This window comes from Indicator indicator, chromosome 14 (assembly GCF_027791375.1).
Source record: "Indicator indicator isolate 239-I01 chromosome 14, UM_Iind_1.1, whole genome shotgun sequence".
Classification (NCBI taxonomy): domain Eukaryota; kingdom Metazoa; phylum Chordata; class Aves; order Piciformes; family Indicatoridae; genus Indicator; species Indicator indicator.
Window position 1 is genome coordinate 15026389 of NC_072023.1, and position 18924 is coordinate 15045312.

The 18924-nt window shown below is 40.3% G+C and overlaps 1 protein-coding gene across 1 annotated transcript in view; it reads left to right on the plus strand.

Moving 5' to 3' along the window:
- TMEM178B (transmembrane protein 178B) overlaps window positions 1-18924 on the plus strand; it is a 206382-nt gene that overhangs the window by 183576 nt on the left and 3882 nt on the right. The window contains exon 3 of the mRNA XM_054386985.1: window positions 4393-4530. Within this exon, the coding sequence (XP_054242960.1) occupies window positions 4393-4530 (138 nt within the window). The remainder of the gene's footprint in view (window positions 1-4392; window positions 4531-18924) is intronic.

Below are 18924 nucleotides of genomic sequence, written 5' to 3' on the forward strand. Positions count from 1 at the left end.
TTGAGAGTTCGACTATTCACTAGATAGGAAATTGGCTGGATGGCTACCCTCAGAGAGAGTTGTGGTCAATGGCTCAGTGTCCAAATGGAGACCAGTGACAAGTGGCATCCTTCTGGGGTTGGTACTGGGACCAGTGCTGTTTAACATCTTTGTCATTGATATGGATATGGATAGCGGAACTGAGTGCACTTTCAGCAAGTTTGTGGATGACATCAAGCTGTGTGGTCCAGCTGACATGCTGGAGGGAAGGGGATGCCATCCAGAGGGAATTGGACAGGCTGGAGAGGCTTAGAACAGCCTTCCGGTACCAGAAGAGGGCCTACAAGAAATCTGGAGAAGGACTACAAGAGCTTGTAGTGCTAGGACAAGAGGGAATGGATTTAAGCTTGAGGAGGGTAGTTTGAAATTAGATATTAGAAATTTTTACAGTGAGGGTGGGGAGACACTGGAACAGGTTGCCCAGGGAGGTTATGGATGCCCCTTCCCTGGAGGTGTTCAAGGCCAGATTGGATGAGGCCTTGAGCAACCTGATCTAGTGGGAGATGTCCTTGCCCATGGCAGAGGGGTTGGAACTAGATGATCTTTAAGGTTCCTTCCAACTCAAACCATTCTACGATTCTATGATCTCTGACAAGAGGCTCATGTTTTCCTTTCCATATGTGTTGTGAGTAAAGAAATCTCTAATACTTTGGAAGAGTGATTAAACTCCTCTGTGGAAAGGAAGATAGATAACAACAGAAAGACTGAGTCCTAGCTTTAGTAAGATGACTTGCAGTTTCGAGGAGGAGGACAGAACATCACAAGTCAGAAAGGCATACTGAAATTTTCAAGAAGCAATGTTGATTCGGAACATGTTACGTTTGCTGCTGCTGAGGTGTGAAATTTCTTCCACGATGTGAGAACCAACATGAATTACGTTATTGCTCATCACAAGTGCAGATGGACAGATATCAGGGTGAAATGAAGGGCAGGGACATTTGCAAACTGACAGAAAAAAACCTTTCACCACATGCTGCTTGAAAAAAAAATGGATCTTAATCAACTCTTCTGCCTTTCTTTATCTTCAGAAAAACTTTAGTTAATATGCTGCAGCAAAAGACTAAATGCTTTTAGGAAATGCATATTGGTTTTATGAGAATCTGTCCCTATTTTAAGGATATTGTCTAAAATGATTATGTTTCTCTTTTCATCGTTATTCATGAAGCTTGTGGCTTTCAAATTTATCGTTTCAGTTTCAGCTATGGAACTGGATTACTTCGTTCCCTGTTCCTCCTCTAATGGTATCAATCAAGACATTTGTTGTTTCCAGCTTACATGAACACGATGCCTGCATTCCTTGTCTGATGATCTATGTTGGTTTTAAGTCAGGACTGAGTTCCCTTCCTACTATATGCAGCAGCACCTGTACTCGTGTTCCCAAAAGGGAAGATACTCACACATAGTCTGTTAATATTACAAAACAAAACAAAACAGGCATGAAGATGTCTCTAAAAGATGAGTGAAAAAATAATACACTTTCACCCTTAAATGATGATGATATCTAAGTCCATATAGTGAGTCATTGAAACTACTGGTTATACAAGAAAGGCATTGAGAGTCCACTTCTGCATTATATATCTGAGAAAGCAAGCAATGTAATATCTTCCTTCTTTGTAGTTACATTATGCAGATGACACTAACTTGAGCAGGAGTGTTGATCTGCTCAGAGGTCTTTGTAGAGGGATCTGGACAGGCTGAATCAATGGGCCATGGTCAGTCGTATGAAGTTTAACAAGCCCAAGGGCAGAGTCCTGCACTTGGGTCACAACAACCTGATGCAACACTACAGGCTCAGGGTAGACTGGCTGGAAAGTTGCCTGGCTGAAAAAGAAGCTTTGTGATTTTTTTTTTTTTAAGAGATGATGTAAGTCCAGTGTTAAGATGCTGATGGATTTTGCTGTTGGAAAGGGAATTTCAGGTTCTATCAGGAAGAAAGGTCAAAACTCAACATTTGCCCTAGAAATCTTAGTCCTGCTACTTTAACTCTTCTGTTCAATGGAAAAACTCACATTGATTTAAAGGGGTAAAAGCCATTCCTTGCTTTGGTATACAGGATGGGGGGGATGCCTGTGGGACTTATGAAAACTGGCTCCATCAGCTAGTCATTGGCATAGTTCTGAGGAGTTATTGGAATCTTGTAGTTGAATAAAGCTATTTGAATTCAGCTCATTAACAGTAAGTTTTTAGGATACGTTTCCATTAGGATGAGCAAGTGCTGTTACCCAGAGTAGCAGTCACAAGTTCAAATGGAAGGGTTTTGCAGAGCTGGCACAGCTGTGCAGCACTTCTGAGAGACGTGTTGTGCTGTTATTGAAGATGACATAGGAAACAGTAAACATTTTATGATTTTGTCTGCCTTTCAAATTGAGCCCAGGCCTTCACAAACTGAAAAGTAGGAAGATATTTTGCCATCAAAGATGCTTACTAACATTTGCTGCTTGTCTAGGAAATCACTATGAGAAATTCCCAGGGAGCAGAGACTAGCATTGCTACAGGAAATAGTTTCTGCAGGAAATGCTTTTTTTTCCTCTGCACCAAACCTGCTCGAACATACTCAAATGCTTCACAGGGGGATTTTCTTTAGGTTTTTGGTGGAACAGTCACAAAACCTAAGATCAAAACAGTAAGTTTAAGATGTATATTTTGTTAAAAGGGCCCTGGTCACCAGTGGGCTGAAGGCAAGAAACAGTGACAACGTATAGGAACCAGTTATAGCTTGCATTCTGCATCTCAATCTTGCAATAAGAATTGCTATAATGAACACAACCCTGAGTGAGATGCCTTCCACTGAATCAAATCATTCTGTTCCAACACACTTACAGACCTTGGGGACACTTGGCATTTTGGATAAGGAGTTTTATAAATCTCTGATGATGCTAATTTATGACTGTTCACAATTTTCACTCAGTCTGCACTGCTGATATTGGTGCTTCTTTTGATCCACTGTGGAAGAACAGAAAATAACAGTCAAAGGCAGCCAGGAGAGATGCTGCTACAAAGAATGGTGGATGCTTCAGTTTTCAAACCTTCCTTCCCCTGTCATAAGCATTCTGTTTCTTGAAAGAAAGCAAAATCATTCCTATGCCAAATAAATAAATAAATAAATAAATAAATAAACTCAACAAATGTTTGGAGAGCTGACTTGACTAGAATTTGCCCTGCACATACAAACTCTTGACATATCAGTGTTTAAGCTATCTATGTGTGCATGACAGGAGACAGGGAACAATCAAATGTTAGTGAAGATGCCCCCATCTGTTCCACTGCTGAGGGTATAAAGATGCTCTTTAGCTCTCATAGTCCTTGCTATTTCAGTTGCCAGGGTGGTCTTCTTGCCCAGATTTCACATCAAAAACAACTGTGAAGATTTTGGTTCCCAGCAAATGCAAGAGGAGGAATCCCAGTAGTCCCATACTTTGCCTTTCAGAAGGCAAATTTGTGATATAGCCAGGTCTTAATTTAAGGGTTCCTTACATTAGGTCTTGGGGGTCTTTTTCTTTTATTTATGCAATAAATGCAGGTCAACCCCAGACACCCATATTAGGTGTGGTACTCAGTCCCCACGCTTCAGTCGAGCTCCCTGTCCTCCTTCACTTCTCAGTGCTCCATGGAGCGCTCAAAAAGCATCCTCACCAAAAATCATCTGCAAGGTCACCATGTGGATACAAGAGAAGGCAATAAAGTGTCCTTTGCCCCAGCTGTGTATTTGCACTGCATTAATTATTATCTCTTACACCAGAATATCTGTGTGTCTCACCATCCTGAAAGTATCAAATTTCACACATGCCACCAACTGAACAGCGAAGCACTATGGCCAAACTTTCACATGGGAAGCTGCACCCCAGAGAAGCTCAGTGTCTTGCCCATGATCACACAGAAAGTCAAAACTGAGGTGAATCCCCTGTCATGTTTGCACTGGAGTAAGGCATAGAGACCACTTTGCCTATCACTTTGAGCAGCAACATCCACTGAATCCAGCGGAGTAACAGATGGACATGAAAAAGCAGGATTTGAACAGACATTGTGTTAGTACCCAGAGACTAAAGCTATTAGCATTGCACTGAGGCTGTTTAACAACTTCAACTTCTAATTCCTGATCAAATTGTGACAAGGTACTGGGGTGCATCTGCACTGACCTTCATTGTATGGTCATCTGCTTTCTTCCCAGACCAAGGTACTGTCTTAATTTATATTATCTTCCCTCTGAACCCTCCTTACTCAAAATCATCCCAAGCCAACACATACTGAAGATCTTGCAGATCAGCAGCATTTTGGATTAAGACTGTTGTGAACTTCTGATGATGCAAATTTATCACTGTTCACATGCCTGTTTTTCTGTCTTCCCCACTGCAGATCTGCGCAGGATGACAGCTGGCTTCATGGGCATGGCTGTGGCCATCATCCTCTTTGGATGGATTATTGGGGTGCTGGGGTGCTGTTGGGATCGAGGCCTTATGCAGTATGTGGCAGGGCTTCTCTTCCTCATGGGAGGTAAGGATGCTGTTGTGTTTTCCTTGTTGTTTTCGTGTTCCCCCTTTCCACATGTTCCACCTTTTCTAAAGCAAACTTAAAACATGTTTTCAGAGTTGTTTTAGTGATGTGAATTTGGTTTCAGTCTGAGTTCCTTCTGATGTACACCAAGGGTAATCCAAGCATAGGTAGATGTTATTTCACAAACCAGCATCCATAAGTCACAGAACTAGAAATGGCCTTCTGAGTTGTTTAGTCTAGCATCCTATTGTTGCAAGTAACACTGTCCATCTTAAGCTTAGTTTTAAAAATCTGAAGATTATGTGGATGTTATTCCCGCCACAATCCTATTTCATAGTGGGACACATTGATAGCTAGAAACTGTGCTCAAAGCTTTAACCTATATTTATTCCTCCTCCTCAGTTGTTCTTGAGTGAAACATAACCTTTGGTTTATGTGTCTACTTTCTCTGATGTACCTATGATGAGCAATTGTATCCTGTTTTCCTTTTCCCACTCTACATAAGCTATTTCTCTCTAAGACCAATTATTAATCCAGCAGGCTTTTCTGTCACCTGTTTTGCGTGTAGTTGTCTTTCTCAAATATGGATGAGAAGGACCATTCCCAAACAAGGTCTGATAAATGCCTTATATAAGAGATGTGAAGGTTTCCTTTCTCTGGTGGAAATCCCTCATCTGAAGTATTTGTGGTTGTATTTGCCTTTTTCATGCTATGCCACGCTCAAGACCCACAGTTGCATAACACATCTAGACCTTTCTCCTCCTGGGTAATTTCCTGCTGATGATCTCCCAAGTTCTTTTTTTTACTCCCCAGTACCTGCCCTGGCACTCTGTGCTTTTGAGCTTTTTCCCATTTCTACTACACCAGCCCTCAAGGTCATCCAGCATTTCCCGTGTAGTATTCTAACCTTTCTTACTACAGATGCCAGCCAGCTTTCTGTCATTGGCAGGTTTCATGGCACACAGTTAAGTGAAATGAAGGGTGTGAGAGTCAAGTCCCAAATACAGCCCCGGGTCAATGTCTCTAAGTGAATAGCACTACTTCTGTTCTCTCTTCTTTTCTCCGCTGGTGGCTTTTGTTTGACTAGGAGTTTGCCCCTCAGGCAGATCATCACTTCAGTGCATTTGGTTTCCTGTTTATCTATACTGTGTTGTGACACAGCTAAGTGTGTGAAATAAGGCTTCTGTAGTCCCAGAAGAGGAGTTAGATGCTCAAGTTAACAAGTATTTATATCCTAGTGCTATTGGTGCTGGTGACACAAACATTAGCTCTTTCCCTGCTCACAGGCACATTTGAAGTCTGCTAGTACCTTGTGCAAGCACAAGTCTAAGTGGGGATGTCTGTCAATGGTTTGTTGTGGGTATCAACAGTTCATGGGCAATGGGTCTGCCAAATTAGCTTGCTGTTTCTTATATAATTAAAAGATTAATTTGCGTGGGGGTTATTTTGTTGTAATATGCTCCTGCATCTGTGTGGTATTAAACTTGCTACAGCATGACATTCAGATTAAAACATCAGGACTATGCTAAATAAGTAGAGAAAACTTTATTAGAAACTCGCTAAATCTTATTTACTAATTGGAAATTATCACTGTATATGAGAGCGTTTCCAGTGCAACTGCAGAGATTACTTGCTGACTTAATGTTATTTGCTTGTCACTGATTTGAGAGATGGCTGATGAGAGTTTCCAGGTGAAACACTACTGAGTGTAACCATGCATAATGGGACAGGTCAATCGCAGCTTACAAAGCCATCTTTTGGAATGCTCAAAAATATGCATTTCGGTGGAGATAGATCCAAGGTCATGCAACTGGGAACAAAAAGTGTCAATCATCCTCGCAGAAGAACAGGCTGCCTCTCAGAAAGCAGCAACTCTGAAAAGGTCTTTGGAACCATGGTTGCTGGGATCATTCAGCTAACACAGGAGCACTCAGTGCAGCACAGCTGCTAAATGTGGCAGTTCTGATGGGAATATGCAATAAGAGTATGAGATGGGGTTACCTCTGGGCAAAGCTAAACTATTTTTGGACATGCTAATCTGATGTCCACACTAAAGAATGACATGGAAAGATTGGGAGAGGTTTGCAGAAGACCTACAGGATTCACTCAGGGTCTGAAAAACAAGAAAAACACAGCATGGCACAAAAAGCCAATTGCTTGAAACTGTTTAATAGAGTATTTATAATTAACTTGAACACAGCATGGAAGTACCTGTGCAAGGAGAAATCATCTGATAGTAGCCTGTTCTTTGACTGCACAGACAAAATAATAACAAGATCCAGCAGATGGACTCTGAAACTAATTTAAATGACAAGCACCAGATTATTTTATCTGCCAAATTCTGTCAAGATGTGTGATAATTTTAATAAAGATGTGTTGGGAGGATATCAAACTTATTTTAAGTTCCAGCATAGACACATGGATCAGTGTTACAAAAGGTTACTCTGTCTCTTGTTTTGCACAAGTCAGTGGCAAATGCCATATTTTTCCCAATTTCTTTTAACAGCAAGTGTGCATAAAGTAAGATCTACAAACTGAAGTAGGCAGTTAATAAAATACACCACTAGAGCCATCTAATCTAAATGTCAATACCTACCAATGTTTTCAGAGTGCGTTGTATGTTACATAGTCATTCCTTCTACAGCAATGAATCTTGTAATTTGAACCTTTCTGTGCTTGCTTCTCTCATGATGTTAATGCTGTCAATATATCATCCTGTTGGTCCTCAAAATGCATGGGGACCTTTTAGTTTTGCATATTTTTTTATTCTGTTCCAGTAATGGAAAAAATGCTTTGGGAAGCTTATGACATCTGACCTCACTGCAGATGAAAGGAGGCTGTGTTAAATTAGTGGCTATATAATCAGCCTTTCTTTCTATTTGCAATGTCACTTCTCTTGGTTATGTTTGTAGTATTTGCTCTGTTTTAATTTCTAGATAAACAGCTCTTCCATAAGGCTTAAATATTCCTCTCATGCCATACCTATGGGGCTTGTCCCTTACTGCCTGTAATTATTGAACAGGAAATCTCAGTGGAGTATTGAGGAGTGCACTGTGATAATCTTAGACCAGACTTGGTTTCCTTGAACCTTCATTATATTTGCTGAACAGTCTTCTTGCTAGCCCATGTGGCCATGCCTAATAAGGACTTGCTTTAGATTCCTTATCTAATTTCTCAAGCAAATTACTGAAATAAGTCATTTGTTGAATGCAGGTCGCTATCTGGTATTAGCTCATCTGGAATCCAGGACATCTAAATTGTGATTTAGTGTGTGTTTTACCCTGTTATTCACCATGTTTTGTACCAAGTTAAAAATTCTTAATCATTCCTCTTTTCTGTGTAGTCCAAATGCATCTGTATCAACAGCAATCACAGGTCTCTTATGGTTTCTGAAGTTCTTCTGCATAATTTTCTGTATTTATTGTGGAATTTGTACTTGGATTCCTTATCTTAAACAACAGTATTTGCCTGACCATAGTAAGATTTTTTTTTTCAGTCACTCATCTTGTACAAAGCCAGATGGGTACTGCAAATTATATTTAGTATTTCTGACCTCATTTTGCATAATGGTACTGTTACATAGCCTCATGTACCCAGGGTTGCACTACCTGTTGTAGCTTTATTTCAATATTGTCAGTATGATTTTATCCTACAAGGTGGGAGAGTTTCTCTTTTTGAGAGTTTCTCCATTTGGAATTGTGCTCTTAAGTTTCACTAACACTAATCCATTTTATGCATATTATTTGAAACTGTTTAATACTATTACAGAATTGGGTCATACTCAAATTATACATGACTCCAAGCACATCCTCTTGCATCTTCTTGCATTTTCTCTACATGCAAATTACTGAAAATCTGTGCACCAGTAAAAGCTCCATACTGGGCATGTCATCCAGTAATGCTGTAATTTTACAATCATTTCTGGAACCTTAGGAGCATCTGTAACCCAGATGTCAAAGTTGTGTGGCAAACCAGAAGCTTTCATGGTCATCAAGTACCTAGCAGAGTTCTAAAAGGAATTCAGCTGAATAGCTACCTGAGGAAATGCACGTGGGGCATTTTATACATTGTGTTTTGACCAAAGCATAGTTACTTGCACCAAAGCCATGCCTTTGCTTTTTGAAGTCTAGACATGACCTCCTCATCAGTTCCCAGGAAGCAGTACTCATTTTCTGGCTTTTGAGAAGCCCTTTTGAATGTGTTCAAATCCTTGACTTATTTGGTTTTATTCTCATAGCCAATCTGTCAATTATTTTGGTTGTTGTCTTGAGTCTCTCAAGAGTAGCTAATGTTACTGCCAAGCCAAGGTCCAATGGTAGACTTACTTCCAGCTCCAAAGAGGTGAGGTTTTATGAACTGACACACTGGTGGATCTGCAAAGGCAGCAAGCTTCAAGAATCCCTCCTATCAGTTTTCATCAAGTTGTTTATGAATATTTTAGTATCATGATAAGCTGACAAGCTATATATCCATCTAACTCTTGGGTTTTCCACCTGCACTCAGATTATTCATTCATAGGATTTTCTTGTTTCAGCATCTCAGAATCTACAAGGTTGATTGTCCTTCCACACCCATGAAAACCCAATGTCAACACACCATCTGTTTATTATTATAAAATCATCTTTTAAAGACAATATTTGATACTTTGTTGTTTTCCCAGTTCACTCGGATTTAATTTCAATGGGCTGGTTTAAAACATCATATAGCTTGCTTCATTGCTACCTGCTCCAAAACCCTTCTCTTCATCAGTGCCTGCCATGGGGAAAGTGGGGTTTGCACCATGATGGCAAACTCCAGTGTTCTGGCAGTGCTTGCGTTCTCCCCTTCCCTACCTGGTGCACCTCCCTGCTGAAATGCTGTCCCTTTTCCTAGCTAGAAATATAAAATGGCACTTCTAATACCTTGTTTTGGTACTTACTTTAGCACAAAGTTATCCTTGGCCAAACTACATCCCTGACCAAACTACATCCCTGACCAAAGCTGTGTACATTACTTGCTTTTGTAAATCTGTTAAAAGATCCACAAAGAATGACATTTTATCATCCTTAGCACATCCTTATCATCATCTGTCCTTCAGCTGCACATTCATGTGTTTTCCTTTCATAAGTCTGCAATTTGTACTGAGAACATGTTTCAGTGCAATAGTTAAGGGTTTTATTGCATGTCTAACAGGGCAGTCCTTCAGGGGGAGACTTCTGCATTGTCTTATTCTGCTCTAAATTTACTGCAAATAAATACGATAAATCATCTCTGCATTTGTTTACAGTTCTCTTCACTCTTATCTGCTTTCTGTCAGTTTTGTCTTGTGACATGTATTTCAGGATCACTTCAGGGTTTTTTCCCCATTTGCTAAAATTTCCTTAGAGAAGCATAAAATTTTACTAGCCTTGCAAATATTCATTATTCTTTGCAAAGTCAGGTGTGTTTCTTGCTGTAACCTTGCTTTGAGCCAATGATAAGTTTTAACATTAATAATTCAGTCTCTAATTAGTCTATTTGGAAATTATTCCAGCTGCTAAATGCCCTTATTCATGTGATTTAGCTTCATCATGCAGATCTGTAATAAAATGATCTGTAGTCTCACATAACAGCTCATTTCTTGTCTTTGCCTAGTGACATTTTTGCTGGACTTGGGGCTCTGCTTGGGAGTCTGAAATTCCCTTTTGTACTGGCACTGAAAGGCCTGAAAGTCTTGCTGTACACATACAGTAATGCTAAGGAGTCTTTCCGTTTTTCTGTCCTAGAATTTGCTTTCAGAAACATCAGGAATTTCTTCCCTCTCCTCTTCCCTCCTCTCCAATGATGATTTGCCAGTCTGGGGGATTCAAGCACCATTTGCCAGCTTCACTTCTGCCCCAATTTGTATTTTTGTGACCCACCTGTGAGTGCTGCAAAGACATTGCTCTTTGCTGCCCATCCATGCTTACAGGACTTAGGTCAGGGTTATAAAAGCTTCAAACCTTTTCCCACAGCAGAGGTGAACATCTATTCTTTCCACTGCTGCCTACGATGGCAGAGATAAGCAGGCAGGAAGGATGCGTGAGAAGAAAGGAAAAATAAAGTTACTGTGGTGGGTTGAAATTGCCCCCCCTAAAACTACCAGAGTCATGTAGGTGTGCTGGCACAATTTAACGCTTTATTTCAGACACACAAGGAAGGATGTTTATTAAAGAAATAAAGAACAACCCAATTATGAATGTAGGAATCCATTCTGCTTTTATATCCTAATCTAAGGATAGGCCATTTCCATCCTCCTTCCTTTTCAGAAATATTTCCAAACTATTCCTTCCCTTAGCCCAGGGTTAAGTCAGTAAACTGCTTTATTAGCCCCACAGCCAGAGGATGAACTGACCATTTATGCTGGGTCACCAGGTCACCTTCTCTTGCCCCAGCCATGCCATGCTTTACTGAAAGAGTGGTCAGGCATTGGAATAAGCTGCCCAGGGAGGTGGTGGAGCCACTGTCCTTGGAGATGTTAAAAAATCCTGTAGATGTGGCACTTCAAGACATGGTTTAATGGACATGGTGGTGTTAGGTTGACAGTTGGACTTGGTCTTCTCCAACCAAAACAATTCTGTCATTCTATGTGGGTCTGTCACAAAGTGCAGGAGGAACAAAGATGCGCTCAGGGCTCTGTGTCAGTGCCTAATAGAGCTCAGCAGCTGCCAGAGCATTACTCACTCTGTCCAGGAGCTGACAACCAGGCTGATGTGGATGCAAACCCCATCAAAAAGTGGGACTTCAAATACAGGCCTTGGGAGCCTCTGTGGCACAGCTGTCGGTACAGATGCACTGCACACGTCTGTATCCTCCTTTACTCCCCACCTCCGTGGAGAGTCTTGTCTTCAAAATTCCCAAGCCTGTGTGCTGTACTTCCTTTGCCTGTGCTATGCATATGTTAGTAGATGATAGCTGAGACATCTGTGGGTTTGCAGCCGTGGTTTGTTACCAGCTGTTCAGTCATTTGAGTCCCAAATTTAACTCACTGTACTTTGAAAATAGCACTTAGTAGTAGAAAATAAGAGTGTTTATTCTACAAAAGCTGTGGTCCTACAATCTCAAAATAATCATCCTTCTGATGAATAATTTAAGAAAGAAAGATGGAGCAATTTAATACAGCAAGTGTAAGGCAAAGCTTTGTGATTGACATCTCACAGGCAGTGAGGAAGTACCTTCATAGCAGCTGCCAAGAGGAGACAAAGAGAAAGATAAATAAAAAGACAAAATAAAAGACATTCTTCTGAGTTCATCTGAGAATATGATGTGTCTCACAGGGCACCTATGCTTTCCATATTTCACTAACAATCAAGGTTTCTACCCATTTTTCAGGATGTTCACATGTTGTGGTGACATGATTCATAACAACACTGAAGATGGAAGATATTTTCCACAACTTTTTCTTTGAAAAATCCAGTTTCTTCTGCTTCTTTCCCCAAAGGAAAATAGTGTTAGAAAGTTTATGTAAAATCTTTTTTCCAATGGAAAGGCAAGTGCAAATGCACATGAGTGTGCATAAGTGCCTGCATACAGATTTTAAGAAACAGCATGTGATCTTTACAAAAACAAAGGTCTACAATAAGCAGCTGTAGTCTGAGCTGTGAATCTTGGTATAAATATATTTTTCACAAAGGCATAATACCTATTGCCACTTTGAAAAGTATTTATAATAAAAAAAAATAGTTGGATGCCAATTCTGTGGTATTAGATCAGTGACAAGTGCAGAGGAACTTAAGAATTCAGCAGAACTCCTAGCAGACCACTATAGAAACTTATGTGGATTAACCCCCAGATGGAGAGGAAAGCTTGATTTCATCAAGAGATTCCATAAATTGGCTATGAAAGTCTTTGAAGCAAGCATCAGTGCAACAAGGTCAGTCCCCCCACTGCCATGACTCCCACACCACACACGTAGGCTTTTGTTCCTCCTCGTGCTTTTGGTTAAATTTTGCATTATGCTCTAAAGTGGTTTAAGGCCTTGAATTGGAATGAACTTGAGTTAATGTACAATGTTAATAGGTTTTAAATGTTTAAACCTCTCTAAGGCTCTGGATTGTTTAAAACCCTCAAACACATTACAAGGGTGTTGTGGAAGGCAGAAAGGAGCTGTTGAAAGTCTTCATGGACCTGTGATGAGACCCAGAGCTCAGAACAGCTATACAAGCTGTGTGCTTTAGTGGCCATTAGGCAGTTACATAACAAGCCCAAGCGCATGCATTGTAAGTTAATAAGAGTTATCCTGATTTTTAAAATGCCCTTTTTCATCACTTTCAGGATTTATTGGTCCCTCTTTTCAAACAGTTCTCTCCTGCAAAGCTTGTGGTTTCTTGGGTCATGTTTCTTGGTCCTGTTTTAGACTGTTTCTCAGGCCTAAAGACTGACCCTTCTGTTCTTAGGTATTTCAAAGCCTGAGCACCGATGGGATGCATGTCCAGATATATGGACATAGGTCCACTCTGCCCATGTGGATAGGACTGGAGGTGTCATTCCCACAGACACACACCTCCTTGCCATCCTTGCCATCTTTTGGAGTTTTAATATGATGCTAGGGTGCCTGTTCAGCATTTCCAAGCTAGAAAGCAGTTGCTCAACTGACAGCACCACAAGGCTTACAATACACTATGCTGTAAAGGCAGAGCAAGAGTAGCACGTTGCATCATTACTTCCAGTACTTCTCTATGCTTACTGGTGCACCAAGAACACATTTTGCACTTATTTATTAATGATGGCACCCATTTCGTAAGTGAAATTGGAGGCTCTCTGGAAATATATTAGGTTTCCAATTTCATTGTATGGGCATCTGTGTGTCACTATGTACCAGCCACTGAAACGCTCTTTTAGAATGTCATGTTATAATACTCTTCAAGCAGGATCATAACACACATCTTTGCATCTCCTACAGCCTAAGTTGAAAAGCAGAGTTATGTCTTTCTTCTATTTTCATTAGATGCTTTTTTTTTTTTAATGCCTCAGAATTTATCTGATTCTTTAGGTCAATACTGGCAGACTTGTTCCTGAAAAGCTGGGACATAAGAGTTAACATCTCCAAAAGAAAATAGAGGTGGGATATAGAAATGCTTTTTTCAAACCATGAACACATCTGTACTGCAGAATGTAGCCATTTAAAGGTGTTTGTTTTTTTTTTTTCCTGGAAAGAAAAGCACAACAAGAGAATTTATTGTCAAGTCCATAGCATTTGGTCTCCATGGAAGTGTTAGCAACTGACTTTAAAGTCAACCTTTAAATATGTTGGAATTCTTTTCTAGTGGCTCATATCTGATGCTCTGAGATGTGCCCTTGCACACTGTGGGGAGAAATACCAACACAAGCAATTCTGGCAACCTTGTACCTGATCATAGAAGAGCAGTGGCATTTGAGGGACAGAACAGAAAGACTTCATAATGAGCTGTAGAGATCTCATAGTCTGGAGCAAAAGATGGGGAAAATTTTGTAATGTGGTGGGTTGAAAATTTCCCCCCAACATTAAATTTGCCAGAGCAGCTCAGTTGGAAGAAAATAAAAACTGTATTTACAAGCAAAACTACAATCTACAATGGAATGCAATGAATATGTACAAATATACAATATTTACAATATGTAAAGGTATTTACAATATGTAAAGGTATTTACAATTAATAAACAGCACAAGGACCCCCATGGCCAAAGACCAGGGGAGCTGCAGCAGCTTTTCCCTCCCTGCTCCCCCTTACCCTCCTGTACAAAAGGGACAAGGAAAAGGAGCAGAGGGACGTTAGACAATGCAGCCAAGGTCAAGCAGAAGCCAGCAGAACCACAAAGTTAGTATCTCCCAACCTGAGTAAGTGAGAAGAGAAAGAGGTTGTTTCGGGGACTAAATCTTATGGTAGATATCTCTCCAATGGGATTGTTTAGAATTATTGTCATTTTCCTTTTTACACCCAATAGTGATTTATTATTTGCATTTTACCACTTTCTGTTCAAGATCTGTGAAAAATTTTAAAGGCATAGCTGAAAACTACCACATACGCCTATAAAAAATAATTTTTTTTCAGTCTTAAATCAGTCTTCCTGAACTTGATGTATGGTAAATTAAGGAGTCAGCTCACTCTGGATTTTCAGGAAAAATAACTGCTCATATTCTTGTGTGTGTTCATTTCAAGTCAGCTATACTGACTGGTAATTTCTCCCTCACCAGGATGGGAGGTACTGGCAGAAGCATCAGTACCATTTAGAGTTACAAGAACAGAAAATGTAGTGTAGTCTATGAAGGGCATACAATCTGGTTTGATTCTCAGGGATATCAGTAGGTCTTTGGGGGCCTGACAGAGAGTGAAATAAAGTAGAAGCAAAGTAGAAGAGACAGCTCTGATAGAAAATACAAAACACTTTTGCAACCACAGCCCTAGAAAACAAGTTATGTGCATTTTAAAATTCTGAGATTGTTCCTTATACTTTAATAATGTCACCAAGTCTTTGATCTGTTGCTGTCTTCTGAATTCCAATGGTAAGATGCTTCAAGTCCAAAGGAAGACAATGAAAACACAGTTGGCATTTATTACTGGTTTGGGTTTTGTAAAAAAGTTTATTTCGTTGTTTGCATGCCTGCTGTCAAAGAGGAAAGAAGACTACACATGCAACAGAAGAAAGAGTGATACTAATATGATTTGCTAAACAAAAAGAATTTACAGAGAGAAAGGAGAGCAAATTTCTCTGTGTGGCAGATCTTATTGTTATATATGCAGAGTGTGAAACAAGGTTTAGATTCACCTTCTTGGCTTCTCAGATTGAGAGCTTAGAAGAAGATCATTCCCCTTGGACAAATCACTGCTATGCTTGCTTTGTCTAATCTACCTGGACAGAGTCCAACTGGCCATGGAAATTCCACAGAAAAAGCAGCTGGACTTGTCAGAAACTAGATGAGAGAGGCCTTCCTTGTTTTTTTGCAATCCAGCTCTTCCACTGGATAGAGAGGGGAGTCATGCTGATGTACTCCCGTGGGCTGCAGAGGCTGCAGAGTTATTTCCTCTACAACAAGAAAGATCTCATCATGTGGTCCTTTAAGGGTAGTTTGTTGCTTGCAAGCATTCATGTGAGTGATGTAAATTTAATAGGGATGGTCTACACTAAGTAGTCCTTGTTGACAAGACAATTGCATCTTATTTTGATTTCTGGCTATTATATCTCAATAACTGTAACACTTAACAAATACAGAAAGGATTTTTCTTTTCCTGGCAGGTCAACTTAGGGAAACAGTAACAGAGACCAGAGCCTTTTTGCTACAGTTCATGCTCAGTACAAAAGTTGTACAACCAAAAAGTCCTTTGGTCACTTGAAAAAATGAATGGATAGGCTTCTCTCCAGCATCTGAAGACAGAAAATATATGAATCAGATGCCACCACTATCACCCAAAGCTCCCAATGCCTTCTTTAGTACTGCCTTCAGCAAACAAAAGGATTATATAAAGGCACGTGAACAACACTACCCTTTCAGCCCTTCAAGTATTCCCTCTCAGAGTATTTTCAGTGGTACACACTAGGCAATGTGAAAGAAGGCTACACTGAATTTGTTTGTGCTGTATTTGTTCTCCAGTCTCACTGAAGACTTTTCAGCAATTTAAGGTTTCTTACAAAAGAAAGACTCCACAAACTCCGTGAGGCTCCTTCTAAGGCTCCTTCTGAGAGTGGTTAGATTTTTTTTGACTTGAAGAAAAAGTTGTTACAAGGAGAGATGCAAAATGACCTGGTTGCTAAAAGAACAGATGCAATGTGGTGTACATATTCCCCATGCTGTGGGAAATGTTCTGTGATAAAGCAAACCTAACCTGACCCCACAAGTTTCTCTTCAGCTCTGGCAAATGCCTAGGCTGGAAAGCATCTGGCTGAGGTAGTTTGGTAATAAACTTACATGTCTTGTCATCTGATAAATCTGAGATGTGATGGAGTCACTTGTGTTTGCTCAGAACACCAGTGCTCCTTTCCATTTAACCTTTTAGCCTCTCCCTGGGTCATCCTGGGTGATAGTGCAAGGGATGAAAGAAACCTTCTGGCTGCCTCAGCATGCTTCATGACTGTAGTCAGGTCACTTTATTGGTAGGTTATTTTCAACAGGTATTGCTGAAGTATCAGGGTGTTATTCAGCTCAAGCTTTTATCAACTTCCCTGTTTCTCCTTACTCCATTTTATCAAAACTATGTGCTTTTGGCTATGTGGTGTTCCTTTTGCCTTACATGCCAACTCATATGTTCATAGCACACAGCAGGAATATCCACTCCCAGTACAGTCCCATGACCACGGGATATGGTAGCAGAACTGTCACCATATGGAAATCTGCAGAGTGCTATAATGTGCAGTACAGCCTGACTGCCATTTGTATCAGCAGAGCAAACTGGAGATCAGCCCTCTCCCCTCTTCTCCCCCCCCAAACTACTGTAATGTTCTATGTACTGTGCTGATTTACATGAACCTAAGGTTGGTAACCATTAAGTATTTGTGGTTGTGACAGAAGATACATAGTCCTCTGGGGCATGACATATTATAGTTTGTGCAGCATCAATTCAATAGACAGAGGACTGCTGCTGAAGTAACAGGCAGCAGGCATACAGCTCTGGTGTGGATGTCACTGCTGTATTCTAAGGTTGGAGGCCAAAGGCCAAATGCAAACCACATTCTGACAGTGGCTATAATGCAATCCCATAGCACCACTACAGACTCTGCAGTTTACTCAGGCTCACAGAATAAAATAAAGGTGCATTAGGTTCCACCCAGGTGGGTGTATCGTCTCCCAAGGACACTGCTCTAAATCTCCATCACCCAATCAGACTTACTCCATTTCAGCTTTTTTACATAAAGGCAATTTTCCAGTAAACCCCTTGCTATTCTGCAACCTACCGGTGATGCTGCAAGCTGCTGCTGCTGGAACAGTACATAATTAAGCAATAATTTATATTCTATGCATGTATGCACAGAGCAATAAAACGATCTCAAGAGCTGTGTGCTGCTGAGGCGTTTAATCCATGCACAGAAGGAGTTTACTGCAGAGCTGCTCCCTCCAAAAGGCTTTTGTCATCACTGTGTTGGGAGGGAATTCAGTTTTTTCTTTAATAATTTCATTTGATTATAATATAATTTAAATAGCTAAGGCTACACACTCCACTTTAGGATCAGACCTCATTTTATTTGTTTGTTTGATTTACCTTGAAAATAGTAAAAGCTATTAGGGCAAAGGGAAAATAATGTGTCACTTGTGAGATTTCCCCCCATAACTCTATAATAAAAAAGTGATGATAATTAAATAAACAGCACTTCTTCCAAAGACATTAGTGGCCACAAGTTGCCATAAATTGCAGTTACTAGAAATACTTTAAAAGGCAGAGATTCACATTTATTTGAGAACTGTGTGGTTTCAGAGGGCACCTTAAAATCCATACCTTTGTGTTACTCTTTTTATCTGCTAGTGTTTATAAGCAATATTTGACATTTTTATCTCTGGAAGAAAAAAAAAGGAAAAAAAAGAAGAAGAAGCAAAAGAAGAAGAAAAAGAAGAAGGGGAGAAGAAACAGGAGTTTTCTGTTTGTTTACTTTGTACACTTGACATCACAGTTAGTCCATGAGTTTTTTCTGTCTGTTGTGGGGGGAAAGGAGAGAGCAAGAATCATTCCATCAGACACGGAAGAAATATTTTCCAAAGAATCTGAGAAAAATAATTTGTAGTGGGCTTGGTGCCTGGATCATTTTAATTACTGGCTTTTTGGATTTCCTTTGACTTCTCCTTCAAGCTACAGTCAGACACCTCATCCCAAATACCGGGGACAAGGGTGTTTAAGATGTAACTCCTGGCAGCGGGGTCTGTTTGTGCCCCAGCATCATGAAGGCTTACCTTCATTTGGAGGATATCTAAGAGAGGCAGCAGTTCTTGTGTCACAAAACCCCACAGGCCCTATGAAATCCCTCTGGCTTTATACCTGTGGAAATCAAGCCAAATCTGTGGCTGAAGGATGTAGCTTCTGACATGGTTCAGGGGGCACTATTGTGAGGCAGAATTCAGACATATTTGGCATGGATGGTTTGAGCCTGTTTGTGTCTAAATTGTTTCACTCACAAGTAGTTCTTCTCTCTCATTGAGGTGAGGTTTGAAAACTGAGGCATTGCAGCCCCTTACACAGCCAAGCTGATTAGAAAGAAAAGGTACATTTACCAAAAAACCCACAAAAATTCCTAGTACCACAGGCCTGCTGGCAGCTCTAATTGATATAATCATGCTTAAAACCAGCTACAGCAAAGCACACTGACTCATAATCCACGCCAAATTAAGCTTTGATATTACCTTTCTCATCTACCCCTCTCCTGGGTGCATCTGCAGGACCCCAGTCTTATACACATGTATAGCAAATGTGTTAAACTCTGTCCTAAAAAAACTTA